This window comes from Neurospora tetrasperma (genome assembly GCF_000213175.1).
Source record: "Neurospora tetrasperma FGSC 2508 unplaced genomic scaffold NEUTE1scaffold_81, whole genome shotgun sequence".
Classification (NCBI taxonomy): Eukaryota; Fungi; Ascomycota; class Sordariomycetes; order Sordariales; family Sordariaceae; genus Neurospora; species Neurospora tetrasperma.
Window position 1 is genome coordinate 637,692 of NW_009799179.1, and position 14,231 is coordinate 651,922.

Sequence of the window (14,231 nt, forward strand, 5' to 3'; positions counted from 1 at the left end):
CTAGTGACCGAAGTATGTCGCATAGCGGCCGCAAATAAGACTGCCGATGAATACTCCGCCGAGCACCGAGATGAAGTATCCGACATTCATGGTCATGACCGCCAACATACTAGACACGCCATATCAGTAAAGTGTAAGACGTGGAGGATTTGACCAAAACTCACAGAAGATATCCGACACCCGCAATGACCGTATCAAGCACCGCACGGATTGGATCCACGCTTAACCTGAACGGGCGCCCTTCCGCTCCATGCTTCTGAACGACCATGACGTTCTCCTCGACGCCGCTGCTGCTCAGCACCATGGGCTTCGCCAGTGAATCATTGCTAACCCTTTCGGCCAGCGTTCCTCGTCCGGCAACAACGACGTAGCGGCGCTTCATCTCGGCATCGATCCATCTGTACTCCAGCCAGTTGCGTAGGGCTAATAGACCTCGGAGGATGGCGGAGAAGACGATGAGGAAGATGCACGTGCCTGCGTAGGCACCGGTTGAATGGGGCGTCCATGCTGCCGAGAAAAGGGATGTGGTCATCGAGTTCTGGAAGACAGCCATCATGTTGTGTCCGCTGGCGCCGGAACTCGTGCCGGAGCCCATGTCCATGCCCATATCCATATCCATATCCATATCGTGTGAGTGGCTGATGTTGGTGAGTTTAGATATTGACGTCTTTTGTCGTCGTCGTTGAAATGGTGTTCGGCACAACCGGCGGTGGGGATTTTGCAGTGGGAAGACGAGTGTGAGACAGCTCTGATTCTTGTCTGGCTTCGATCGCGTCTTTCCCTGGTTGGAGTAAAACAATTGAACGAGTTACGAAAAGGAGAAGAAGAGGCTGCTCAGAGTTCGAAAGACTGGAGCAGTCGCCCCTTTTGCACGATTTGAGACTTCGTGCTTCATCCGGATTTGTGTCAGAGAAACATGCTCACCTTGAGCGGCACGTTGGAGGAGTGGAAGTGGAGTGTAACCCTGCCACGGCTTGGTCGCTTCCATGTCTTTGCAGTTTCTGTACTAGCAGATATACACCCAGCATCCCGGGTAAATCAGTTAGTGGCTGCTAGCAAGGACTACCTGAGTACTCAAAGCCAAGAAAAAGCGGAATCCGCCGCAAAGGTACAGGTACTCGATGGAGAGTAAATCCCGAACACTTGTACGCACAGGCCGGCCCATTGATTTGAGTTGCTCTTTCTGTGCCTGTTTGAGGTGCATCTGCGTGTTATCCGTGACATCAAACATCCGACTTCTGCTTGACAACAAATCCAGCACTCTTTGGCCATTATAGATCGAATTCTTCCCGAAAGACCAGCTACAGTACCGCAAAGTACAGCAGTACGATCTGTACCGATACCTTCCTTTGTACTCACTGCTCAAAGAGAGTTGACGAGGGAGAGAAAATGCGATCGCGTCACTCGGACCAGAATCTCAAAAAGGGAAGGAACGAAGAAACGAACGAAGGAAAGAAAGATGGAGTTGGTGGATCAAAGAGTCAATTATTCAGGGAAAGGCACCATGAATGATAGTCACGGAGGGCAAATTTTTACGGGCGGGGTGACGACATCTTCCCATTCTTATGGCTCGACCACTTCTCGGAAGAGGTAGTTTGCTTCCATCAACCAACCTTCAACATCACGGCCGCCAATCCATGCCGCCCCAGTTCCTCCACGTCGACCCAAATGACAACACGCCCGAAACGATGCGCCCAAACTGTGCCCTTCCGACTGCTCGCCATGTCAAAACATTGGAATCTTCACGTACTTGGTCGTCTTTCGGGCTTGCAACCGCTGCAGGTACCGCACCGTGGGGCGTTCCAGCAAAAGTGCCATGATGCTCTTGCATTTACCCTTTGGGGGTCTGATCTGTCCCGCTCCCATTACATACTCCCTGCGACACGCGCTTGTCGAGCTGGTGATCTGCACTCTTCAACCCTTCTCTGGCAAGGTCGCCCGAATGGTCGCCGACTACCTAGCCTAACAACTACATATGTATGTAGTATGTACAAGGCAACATTAGGCAAATTAGCCCTTCGATATCGGTGCGTACCTAGTACTATGGATATGACTATCACATCGCTGACGACCAGTTGGCAGGAGATACGGGACTAGACGTGGCAAGGTCAGACAATTGAAATGCGACCGCCAATGCATTAAAGCCAACCTGACGTCCCACTGGGACGGATCATAGCCGCGAGACGCCAGCAACAGAGTCTAATTCAACGTCAGGCAAACCCAGCCTCCGCAACCGCCCGTGTTGAGCTAGCGACATCCCGACGGGACCTCCTTCGTACTCTCTCGCCCCTGCTCTCCTTGTTGTCCAGCCGAACAGCATTGACACTCACACCAAAGTTGAAGATCCTTACACTGACCCTCCGTTAAGATACCACAGCCGGCTGCCGTTGCACAGCTTAGCTGGCCAGAGCTTCTCCAGGACATCCGGCCTCCATGTGTTACCTTTGCTACCGACATCACCACTGCCAGCGAATCTTATTTCCTCTCGATGCAGCCAGCCGAGATCCATCACAACTGCGCGCTCACATCGTGCTTGGTCATGGCTTACTAGGCTGCTGCTCTCCCTGTTCAAGACGCGGGGCTCCGGGAGCAATGGCCAAACCTGTAGCACTCATCAGAGCCAAATCCTGGGACAAAGTTTCTCGGAGATATTGCATTTCCGCTCGCCGGGGAGCCAAAGCCAGGCCAGCCTGTGCGACCATTCACAACTTCGTTAGTCATCAAACCGCACTTCATACTTGAGTCCGATGTCAGAGTTGCGGGCTTTCACTCCAGCTACAGAACTTGGGCAAGTGCTTTTTCCTTGCGTCTTGCCGTTCACAAAATGCGCACATCTCCAATGAATGATCTCTTATCTTGATCACCGACCAACGGACGTGGTATCAGCAAACCTATGGGAGTGTCTTCGAGACATCGGCATAAACAAGCCACAATAACGGGAGGGCGTTATGCGGCGGTTATAAACACTCAGATTTGGATATGCTCTTGTCAAAGCCACAGCATGGGGAGAACCGCTAAGTCGCCTATGGCCCCGCCATGTCAGGAAGCCACCCACCATATCCAGATGAGCTTGCGCGCCGAAGACGGCGGCTGGTCGAGAAAGGTTGGCAAATGGAAGAGGAAGGCCCAAAGGCGGGCGATGAACGAAAGAATGGGGGGTTGCATCACATCTACTCTCACCGAAACTCGCTCGCAAACGGACACAAGTCCGTCCAAGGCACCGTTAGCTGTCCTCGTCTCCTGCTCCGGATAGCCTTGGTAAGACATGACAACCATAATCACGACATTTCCTGCTTACCATACCCCCACATACCACGCATATTCGAGATGGGACGTTAGCATCTCACTTCATTCATCCCGAAGGCCCATGGGGGGACATTCAGTTTGCATTGGCAGCATGGAGGCTTCACAAATCTGCAAGCCCGCCGTTTCAACAATCTTCAGCGGCGGTTAGATGGCTGGTCGGCCTCCTCAGCCCATCTGCAAGCCCTCATTGCGTAAAATAAGCAGTCATGGATGCACTGAGCCTTCGTGCCAATGGTTTTGGCTCTTTTTCCACACTCGAAGGGCAATACTTGGGATCGGACGCAAGTCCAGTCATCGGACGATATATCTTCTCCTTCGGGTAGCGGCCTTCACATGAACACAGGGGCATGTCGAGGGCCGAAGCGAAAATCAGACATGCGAACTCGAGACGCTCGAGAGCGGCGGAAGTGACTACAAAGAGGGGAAGGGGAGCAAATTGTCGCAATGTGCGACCTCTAGACACGCCGTGCGAAGGAGGTTGACGAACGAGCTGCCATGTGCATTGGTCAGCCTAATCACCAATAGGCCTGCTGACGGGGGTGTGAGAGTAGCAGCTTCCATCAAGTGGTGGTGACGGAGAGAAGAAGATCGATTTATTGCATTCACCCCGTTGTGGACTTTCTGAATTCTTTTGGGCCATGAAACGATGGCCGTGGCCACCCGCGTGCCTCACCTGAACATTGACAATGACCCGCCGGACACCCACACTTTTGTCGATGTTTGGACTGAGAACGGCTGCTATCACTTCCTGTTCTGGGCGGGCTGAAATGCAAGTCGCAGAGCGCCACGGCTTGCCGCCCTCCACCGCGAACCAAATTCCTGAACCCTGCTGACGGGCATTGCTGCCCCGGGCCAAGCCATGACCTTTCATCCCCTCTATTTGGATTCTGCTTGCTACTGGCCAAGTACTGCGAGCGGTTCGGAGTCCTCCCCAACAGCCTGCATTTCCACCGTGGGGAGAAGGACTGTAGGTGTCGGAACTTCTGTCCGTCATATCAAGACATACCGTGCTCTTGTATGGCAAGAGTCTTTCCAAAACCATCTAACCGAGGGTTGTTGGGTGACACAATCTTGGTGCCATCATAAGCTGTCTTCCTTTTCTTTTGGCGATTTCGTACACACCCCATACCGGGAGTGGCCTCAGCCGATCAATAAACGGGACAACTTCCCTGCTTCGTGCTCACCTCCCGTCGTCTTGGTGCAATATCGTGGAGTGTCGCTGAGCCTCAGGGATCACAAATCCATTGATTCGCTTCAGCCGCAGTGTTAGCATTGACCCTTCGAGTTCTGACGAGTGTCTTGTCCGACAGTGTGATTACCTGAGGTAGTCATCAAGACGTGCAGAAGCTGGGCCTGTCTGCCATAAGATCACACCGGCATTCGAAGAGGTTACACTAACAGGGAAACAACTGTCAAGAACTTGACTGGAGCCTTGTCAAGGCTGACTAACTTACCTCGTGTGATCGTGGTTAGGCGCTGCTGTATGTCTGCTATGGACGGACGAAACCCCCATTCCATAACAGAACTCAACGTATGCAAGTACGCAACCAATTTTGAGTTTCTATTGATTTCTGCAGGGATCATGAATGGGTGTTTGTTGATGCGTCATGTACTTCTGCGCATACACAGTACCTACGACGGGATATCTCCATGACCATTCACAACGTTCCGACAATTGGTCCTTCTAGCCCGTTCAAGCGTCACCGGGTCTTCAAACCGCGGGGAGGTCATCTTCCTGCAGCATCTTTGTGGGGGATGGATGGTAAGAAGATTTGGCCAAGGTGCGAAAATGAGGAGACTGATTGGTCTTACCCCCTCGGACTGCCAGCTTCACTTCCCCTTGTTCAGATCAGCCCATCCATGTCACCTTGCGACTGGTTTGGTAAGGATAGCTATAGCCTGAGCTAATCCCTTGCTCTTAACTTCAAGGCATAGAAGCTTTGATTACAAAATTCACATATCCCAAGTGAATATCTCTATCTATCCATTGTTTTCGTCGTGTAGGGATGCTACTTAATTGCTTATCGGGCAGCGAAGACAAAGTAGCATGAGCTTGGGATGTGGAAATCCACAGGACTGGTCGCTCTCCTTTCCTGTTGTTAGATTCCCAATAGGTCAAGGAAACAATCTTGGGTGGGTGGTACAAAAATCGAGATGCTCGGTCTTTAGCACTCGGCTATCGACTGTGGAACTAGACTGCGTTCGGAACCGGCGGTCTAGTGATCTTTGGAGATACTCCAGACATAGACACTGACCGGTTGTGAGTCTCCGTGTTTGGTAAATATGTGATAGGGCTTCTTAGAATGAACGGCTCTGAGCATAGATCACCGGATCGAGGATGTACTCAAGAAGAAGTCCGAGACACTACCACAGAACGGTCACCATAAAGTCACAATGTATCGCTCTTGATGATGTCCGAATTCTCGATCCTCTATTGTCACTTCTCTCTTGTTCTCCACTGTTCCTCTATCTAGTGATGGTGATGGTGTTATATCACCATGTCGTCTCACCATGAAGTAGGGGTAGGGCAGCCTCTTCGTTCTGGACCAAGGCTAGAGCGAAACACTTCCCGGCTACAACGTCGGAGAAACTCGGGCACATCTTTATAAGCTCAATCCCGTGTATTGCGTGGAACTTGCACTTTGCGACTATACTTCTCGTCTCAACCGTTTGTCCAGCATTTTTCATTAGGCTGAGACCTAAAAGGATATGAATGTCCAGAACATAATACCGAGAAGCTCACAGAACTTGATATGTCCCCAACACATGTATGAAACACTCGCCTAGTAACAGTCAAAAGGCGAAAGGGCAACAAAAGCTACATACAACCGCCAAAGACCCCGTTTGGCGTGACGAACGCAAGGGAATTGAGAGAAGGATAGGTACCTATGTGTGTGGCGGACACGCTGCTAACGGACGATGGGTCTAGATTTAATGGATGCATAACTGCAGTCAGGTAGCTGTTCCCACCACTACATAGGTAGCTAGCTGTTGTTCATATGTTGGTCTAACGTTTCATTGCTCTTTCCTCCGTCGTTCAGCTTTGCTCCGGAAGACTACCTATGTTTGGTTTGAGGGAAAATCATTTAGAGTGCAGCTAGCTTCGTACTTGTACCATTCAAGGGTGACGGACGAAGTCTTTGGTAATTGATAATAAAAGTTCTTTTTTTGCGAGGAGTTCGTTGGTTTGTAGACTGTGTATGTTGGAACGATGATAGAAACGGTCTGTCGGATGGTGTAAGTAGAAGCGGCAAGTGGAAGCGGCAAGTGGTAAGTGGTAAGTGGTAAATGGTAGAGGTAAGTGGCTAGCTGAACAGTAAACACTAACGACTACTTTCTTGCCCGTTTTCTTTTTTGCTTAGGTACTCACTTGTCTCAAGGTCTTCCTCGATATCATTCTTTTCAATGAAACTAACGATAGTGATTAACCTTAAATCCTATCATACATTTAAATTTAAAGAAATCTGAAGTGTCTCTGACAGCTACTATGTAATCTAGACGACTCGGTCAGGACTTCCAGGGGGAAAGCCAAATAGGTCAGATAATATCTAATTCAAGAACCAAGAAGACCAAGAGGACCAGATCCATAACTCAATAAAAAGGAAGAGAGGACCAGATCAATCTCGCAGTTACCTACCTATATGTGCTCATATGAAACTAAAGGATCCCCTCTAGACCCGAAACCCATCGACATCCTGGAATATGAAAGACCGGACGGCATGGCGGCCGCCGAGCAGCGAGGTCCTACCTATCGCCACAGCGGAGGGAACTGAGCTTGATCCAGTAAGCAACGACTCAATCTTAAGGTCTAATAGGCGCTATTTTGAAGAGTGCTATGTATCGAGTGCGGCTGTGGCTTTATACTAGCATAGCTGTGTGTGCCATCTCACTCGAGAGGACTCGCTTGAGACTGGGCGCTAGATGCTCTGCTTAAGTGCTAGTGAAGAGTCTTATGCTTGTGTACTTGCTGCTGGGACTAAACCTGGTGATCTGTAGGCAGTAGTAGTGATGGTAATTTGGTTCAAGCAGTAGGATGATACTAGCCTGCTCTATTCTTTCTATCATTTGTCGGCCCTCTCGAGCGTCACTAGCCAGCTATTCAGCTCAGTCTGATGTACTGGGAGTGGTACTCCAGGGCTTCAGCCATGATTTCAGGCCTTTCCTGCTCAAGTGATCGAGTACCTACCATCCACCGTGTAGAAGATATAGATGGAGACTCAAGTACTTATGTTGAGTTGCCACTCCTCTAATGCAATCTAACTCTCTCATATGTGTAAACTGCAAATGAAAACGTGGTTGTCTCGTGGTACGGTATCGAATTGGTAGAGCACGTGTATTTCCTCTCGCCTACATGACTAGCTGTTTGTGGAGTGAAGTACGTCCCTTGCTTGATCTCTTCCTATTGGACTAAGACGACGAAAAGGTTGCTGATTCTGGTAGGAGAAGGAACGGGGAAGAAAGGAAGCCAGCAAGGCAGCCTAGATATCCAGGACGGGAGTGCCAGTGAATGGAAACACAGTAAATGGGCGCCAAGAGCACGGCCGGCCAACACTTTCTCCCTCTGTTTTAAGGAAGGAAGAGTCCTTTCAGCTTGTTTCAGCTTATTCGACGACGCTAGTGTGTAAAGCTAGCTAACTGACTAGCTACATAACCGGCTACTTCTGGGTAGGCAGTTTTGTGATTGGGCAAGAGTTAGTACCTAGCTTTTGAAAAAATCCTCGATTTTCCCCTCTCACGCTGAAGAGGGAGGGCCTAGATGAAGAATGAGTGGTAGTAGACAGTTGATGAGTGTTGATGCAGTACTTTAGTGACTCGTGGTCTCTTTATAGTTTTGGGTGCTGAACAGGAGGGCATGCATGTCAGGTAAGTATTCTGGATAGGTACCTACTCAGCCGTATCCATCCACCAGCTTTCTAACTTAGAAGGCGCACACTCCGCAACCGTAAACGCGGTAGGCCCAACTTCGAACTACTAGCTCTACGAGCATTTATCCGGTGGTTTGTCAAGTGTAAAACAGTAGGGTATATAAAATTCGATCACCGTTCCCAAAGAGTTGGGTCGGTGTTACTTATACAGATACACACAAAAACGCATTCGCTGTCAAGTCAACCTCCCGTTCGTACCGCCCACCACCCCCCGTTCTTTACTCCCATTGCAAAGTCTTGTCCTCAGCAATGTCCCTTTGAGAAGCCACTGTGGTGTAAAACTCATCTTACTCCGTTAGAAAAGAAAAAAAATATCGAAAAAAAAAGGAAGAGAACAAGACAAAAACGCAATGCAAAACAGACTTTAAGAAGCCGTTATGTGGTGATGAAGCTGCCAGTTCATCTGCATCTCTTTGGTAGAACCACCACAGTCCGTTTCCTCCTCTTTATTGATGCGTGAAAAACCAATCCTCCAGAAAAAAATCAAAGCCTGCACGAAAAGCCATCAAACAAGAAGGTTATGGAAAAAAAAGCGTAGCCGTCCAAGCGCCCGATTTATCCCCTCCATAGCCGAATAAAAAAATGTACCGCCATTGTATCCAAATTCCGCTTCGTTCGCTAGTATTGATCCGTAAAAGAGCACATATGGGAAGAAAAGGCGTAAATGAAAGCAGACACGAGGTAAAAACTGAACACAGTTCGAAGTGGTCGTTTTTCTCACGAAGCCAATCGCGCCACTGCTCCGTCACCACTCGCATTTTCGTCGATGCGTTCCATGGGCGAAGTCCTGGAGCCTACCGAGTAATCACCCGGTGGCCGTGTGTTATTGTCCCCCGCCGTTCCCGGCTTGGTGTTGTTTCCGTTGACCTGATCGTTCTTTCCGCAACCCTTGACTAGTCTGTGACGCTGGACGTGACGCAAAGGGAACGTTAGCATTTCGCTCGTCGTTAATCGCAGGGGAATTAGGCAGCCTACCTTCAGCGCATCCTTCCTCGAGAAAGACTTCTCACAGTTGCCACAAGGATATGGCTTCGTAGCCAAATGTATCCTCTTGTGGCGCTTCAAGTCATGATTCCTGTTGAAGCCCTGCGTGCACTGATCACACTTGTATGGTCGGTCCCCTTGACGAGGTCCCAATTGGTCGTGGCCAGCTCCATACCGATGGTACTGAGGCATCGGATGGTGGGTGCCATAATGCATGCCTGACATACCCACCATGGCCAACGGTGTGCCGGGCTGGTGCATGTTGCTCAGCACGGGACCGTGTCCATGCCCGTTAAGCGAGTAGTGATGCTGAGACTGGAGAGAATATTGCTGAGGTCTGCTGCCCGTCACGTACTGTAGCCCGGATCCGCTGCTGCCGCTGCTCGATATCGATCCCAATGCGCGTGGCGCATTTCCTTGCGATGTTGAAGGTGAGTAACTTGTCGGGGATAACTGCGATGTTGGTACCCCTTGAAAACCAGGATATGAGCCCTGTTGTGGTGTCGATGGTGATGGGTAGTAACTACTTTGGGTCGAGCTTTGTGATTGTTGGGTCGCAGATGGGTAGTAGCTGTTCTGGGATGAAGATGTCCTGAAGTTGCCAAAGTCATGTAGGGAGGGCAACGAAGAGCCGTGTCCCGCCGTTGGCGGTTGCGTTACCGCCGGGTTCTGTGAGCTCAGCATTGGGTGGGTAGGACCTGACGCTTGTGAAGGGTGCGATGATCCCAGAGGTCCTCCCGATGATCCTACTGATGTCGGAAACGAATGCTGTTCCTGGTAAGACGATGAGACCGGTACGGTTTCCGCGTTGGTTGACGTAGAGGTGGTACGGCCCCCTGAATAGTTCGTCACAGATGACGGAACTGAGCCAAAGGTGGCTTGTGGTCGGTGAGTATAAGAGGTCTGATTGAGCGATCCCGACCCAGGGTTGGAATCTGGACTCAAGTATGTGTACGCGGATGGCGCTGAGCTTCCCGGTGTTGGCCACGATCCTGTGAGTTGACTTGAATAGTAAATGGATGACCCGGGCTGCTGAGAGGATTGCGACCCGCTGTTGTTAATGCCCGATGATAGATTGAGGCCTTCAGTTGCTATTTCTGATCCTGAGGTGGTTGTCAGATTACATTTGTTCGTGGTGGAGGTTGTGCTGGTTGTAGTCTGACTAATGGTGGAGGGCTGAGGAATGGAATGGGTAAGAGGGGGGGGATAAGGGGAGGGCGAAGTGAGACCTGCTGCCTTGAGAGCAGTGGTAGTCCACCGCTGCCGGTTGTGATCCTCAAAAGCACTGTCACTCGGGCTGTTCAGAACGGGAAAAGCACGATGAGGGTTTCGCGTACTTGGTATATCTAGAGCAGGGAGAGTAAAAGGTGGTAGACTCGTGGTCACCTTTCTCGATCTGGAGGAGAAACTCTCAGGATGTGCTAGGGTCGCCTGATGATCGGTCATGATACCCACACGCGCGCTTCGGTTCGTCTTGATTTGCGGGAGTTGATTGTTCTCGTCGTATGGAAACAGAAAGTTCGTTGTTGTTGTTGGTCGTATGCTTCTTGCTAGTAGACAGACCAAGTTATAGCAATCCTTGAAGCTTTGATGTGACAATGGTATCTATCGGATGGCGTCAGGTTGAGACACATCCAAAGGCTTGTCGTCGGAGGGAAGAATTCCTTTCGTAATCTCTGCTTCTGCCTTTCAATGGAAGTGGAGTTCTTCTCTGGGGATTGTAGGAAGCCTGGTCTGCGAAGAAGATGTCGGCCAGGTGAAGACGCCTCCAGGCTTGGGTTGTCGACAACGCTGAGTCTGTGGCGGATGGAGAGGTAATGGCTTCAGCCAAGAAAACGAAGGTTGCCCAGAGCCCAAATTTAAGCTTACTTGGACGTAGAAGAGCTTCAAAGTCACTCTTTGATTAGTTTCATGTAGCAGATGTGGAGTGTCGATCTGTCGATGGCGTCCGCCGGAACTATATGTGCGCTCGTCCCAAAGGTGTGTACACACACGCGTGCACTAGCACCCACACACACACGCATGTACCCCCGTAGGGAGGCTCGGAATCCAAATAAGGACCCTGTCTAAGTCTAGCCAAGGGTATGTAGGTGTGGCAGGATCAAGCAACAGCCGCGGGCGTTTCTTGCCCCTTGCCCGAGAACAGATGTGTTTCTTTTTTGAATGAACGACTGCCGGACGGTCAGTAGTACCTGGGAGTCCGGCTGGAAGCTCGTCCCTGGCTGGCGCTTTGTATTGTGCTTGGCGGCTCCTTTGCTTCTGGGTTATGGTCGAATTTGGCTACCCCAGTGCGGGATGGCTGAAAGAGCGCGGGTTGTGAGAGTTCAATCCTTGTTCAACCTTCGATCCCCGAGGTTGGTGTGAAAGAGTGTAGAACGCGCCCACCATTGGACTTTCTTCTCGGCCTTCTTCAGAAGATCTCAATGTCACTGCGTGACCTGTTGTGTATGCCGCTGTTGTTGTATTGTTTTGTGACTGTGGAGTTATTGGCTTTCAGAGTCGCTAGTGAGATTCGTCGCAGACTGACAAACAAAGCTTGATAAGGGGACAAAATGCTGGCAGCTGAAAATACGGAGACTTGACAACTTCGAAAGTAGCTACAACGCTAATAGCGCCCTTCCCATGTGTTGAGGTACAATGTGCGGTTGGTAGTCCACCTCAGCACGAAGGCAGGCGCCACGGCAGACTGAAAAGGCTTCTTAACGCCGTTTCTTTGGGGGAAGCGGAGGGAATAACGGCAGCAGTAACCGTAACAGAAACTCTCAGCGTTTTGAAAAAAAGAGGCTAACGCTGATGACAAGAAAGGGCAGATGTTTTGTTATTGATATTCTGGCTGAATCGAGTTGATGATGGCCTCTCCTGCGACTCCAGAGATCTGAGGAGCAAAGACAGTCAGTCGGGATGTGGAACCAGGCTGGACTGTTTTCTGGTACGGAGTACCTACAGGGTGGAGGGCCCCTGGATACGGAAAGGTGGGAGTGGCGTTCAGGTCAAGCAAGCGCGTACTGCGTAAATCTGACCCGGTACATGGGATCGTGACCTCCTCCTCATCCTTTACACCGGGGGTGCAGTGCCAAACTCAGCTTTGGCGCGAATCCAAGTGCAGTGACGAAGCCCAGATCCGGCATACACTTCCTTTTTGTAAACTCTTATGACGAGACCGAGCTCAAGATTTCGGGCTATCGAGTTGTCCGCTCCCTTGGGGAAAAAAAGGAAAGTGATAGGTGTAGTATGAGCTTCGCAAGGGGGTTCGTCGTCGTGTAGGCGAAAGTGCGTCACAGGTCGTCGTCTTCTCACCAGTTCTGAGCTCTCAACATATGAAGTAGTGCTCGAGGTGAACCCCAGGAAATACAAGAGACTATAGCCAACTGGTTATCCTGAAGTTGAAAGACAAGCGACGAGGACCGAGGGAGGCCAGAACCCTGGTGCTTGGTCCACCTCCCACACTGGGAGTCAACACCACCCGGCCATGCACCAGGGCGCCGGGATGTATCCCCATACCCCCAAACCTGGGAAGCTCTAAAGAGGAACAAGGGTAGTATGGATTTCTTGTCGGTTCACGCCCATGTCTCGCCCTACATTAGTATGTATGTTGTATGGAGAATTTGGTGCACATTGCTTTGTGCCTGGAACAAATGTGTGGGCCGTTTCGCCCTCTCCTCTTCGATGCATCAGGGCTGAAATCCGGTTGACAAACCCGACAAGGTGCTAATCAACGGCCATCAGTCCAATAACCGCCATGGTGGTGCTAGGGAAAGCCACGCCAGAAACCGTTCAGCCCGGACTCTCCGTTTCTGCAAAGCTACAGTGTGCAGTCCCTGCCATACGGAGTACTGCCACAGACTCTGAAGCGTTCTCCAACAGATGTCAGCGAAGCATGATGTGCAGCAGGGTTAGATGTCAGTCCGTTATTGCTCAGCGCTGACATGTCTTCGCCAACATATGTGTACGATCAGCAGACGAATAAGACCTGATAGCCCCCGTGTTGACAGCGAGTAGTGACAAGAAGGAACTGCATCCGGCTCCAGCTAGTGGACACTGCGAACCAGCGGACCAGGCCCAACCGGACCCGAGCATACCAGGACAGATTCCGCTTTACTGCTAGACTACTGCGAGCGGAGCTTATAGTCGCGGTCCCAGAACGTGTAAAGAACTCGAGGCATGCTCCAGGTGTTGACATTCGACACGGGAGGTCCACAGAACGTTCCGTTTGGGCGGTTTACCATCCTGGAAGATGTACCCCTGCCAATCTAAACCCCAGCGCCTTGGACTGGAAACACTTTGCTTGATTTGGATCAAATTGCTTCCAGTAACGTGGAAGGCAGCTTTACATGCTTCCCATAACTCATCTTGGATCAATTGTAAAGCACCAGCGCTTGTGACACTGATCTATCCGGCACTACAGGCTTTGTCCACATTGTACGCTCCTGCCTGGCAGACGAAATGCTCAGTGAACAAGTCTGGTCCAGAGCCTGGGCAGAAGCTCATTTCAGCTTCTTCCCCAAGTTGTGTATGGCTTGAATCGCGTGGTCACCGTTGGACTTTGACCCAAGTCCAGGCTCCCCACGAGGCAAGTACTCAGTGGGAGACGCGCCATAAAGGCCAAGAGCCAAGGGGCTGATCTCAACGTAGGGCAAATACAGCAATGCCACTGAGTGGGCAGCTATTGCACGCCTACAGGCATGGATGGCGCTTCGTTGCGCCTCCCGTCCGCTTCTCGAATCAGGCGCTCGGGGTATGAAAATGGAGGTGTGATTCCGTCAGATTCACACTCTCTGCAGTGCTCACGCTTCATCAAGGTCACCGCCCGGTCGAATGAAAGGGTCGATTCCTCTTTTTGCACTGAAGGCAACGACGGACGATGAAGATCACGTCAGGTCATAGAAGCGACTGAGCAATAATCAAACGCAATGCCGAATGGTAATATGGGTAGGTTGGGGTATCTTGGTAAACAGTGCGCGTAGAAGTCTAGAGTGACTAGAACACAAGATACGGTAGTCCCCCATTCTCTCTGCA

At 50.8% G+C, this 14,231-nt stretch overlaps 3 protein-coding genes across 3 annotated transcripts; 1 reads left to right on the plus strand and 2 right to left on the minus strand.

Moving 5' to 3' along the window:
• On the minus strand, window positions 1–595 carry NEUTE1DRAFT_52820 (uncharacterized protein; the record flags this gene model as incomplete). The annotated part of the gene is made up of 2 exons (XM_009856841.1): window positions 1–109; window positions 165–595. The coding sequence occupies 2 exons, from the start codon at window positions 593–595 to the stop codon at window positions 1–3; spliced, it is 540 nt and encodes a 179-aa protein (XP_009855143.1).
• Window positions 596–3,036: 2,441 nt separating this feature from the next.
• On the plus strand, window positions 3,037–3,501 carry NEUTE1DRAFT_88982 (uncharacterized protein; the record flags this gene model as incomplete). Its single annotated transcript, XM_009856842.1, has 2 exons — window positions 3,037–3,258; window positions 3,364–3,501. The coding sequence occupies 2 exons, from the start codon at window positions 3,037–3,039 to the stop codon at window positions 3,499–3,501; spliced, it is 360 nt and encodes a 119-aa protein (XP_009855144.1).
• A 5,447-nt stretch (window positions 3,502–8,948) lies between these two features.
• NEUTE1DRAFT_88983 (uncharacterized protein) lies at window positions 8,949–9,899 on the minus strand (the record flags this gene model as incomplete). Its single annotated transcript, XM_009856843.1, has 3 exons — window positions 8,949–9,137; window positions 9,207–9,480; window positions 9,571–9,899. The coding sequence occupies 3 exons, from the start codon at window positions 9,897–9,899 to the stop codon at window positions 8,949–8,951; spliced, it is 792 nt and encodes a 263-aa protein (XP_009855145.1).
• Between the last annotated feature and the right edge of the window lie 4,332 nt (window positions 9,900–14,231).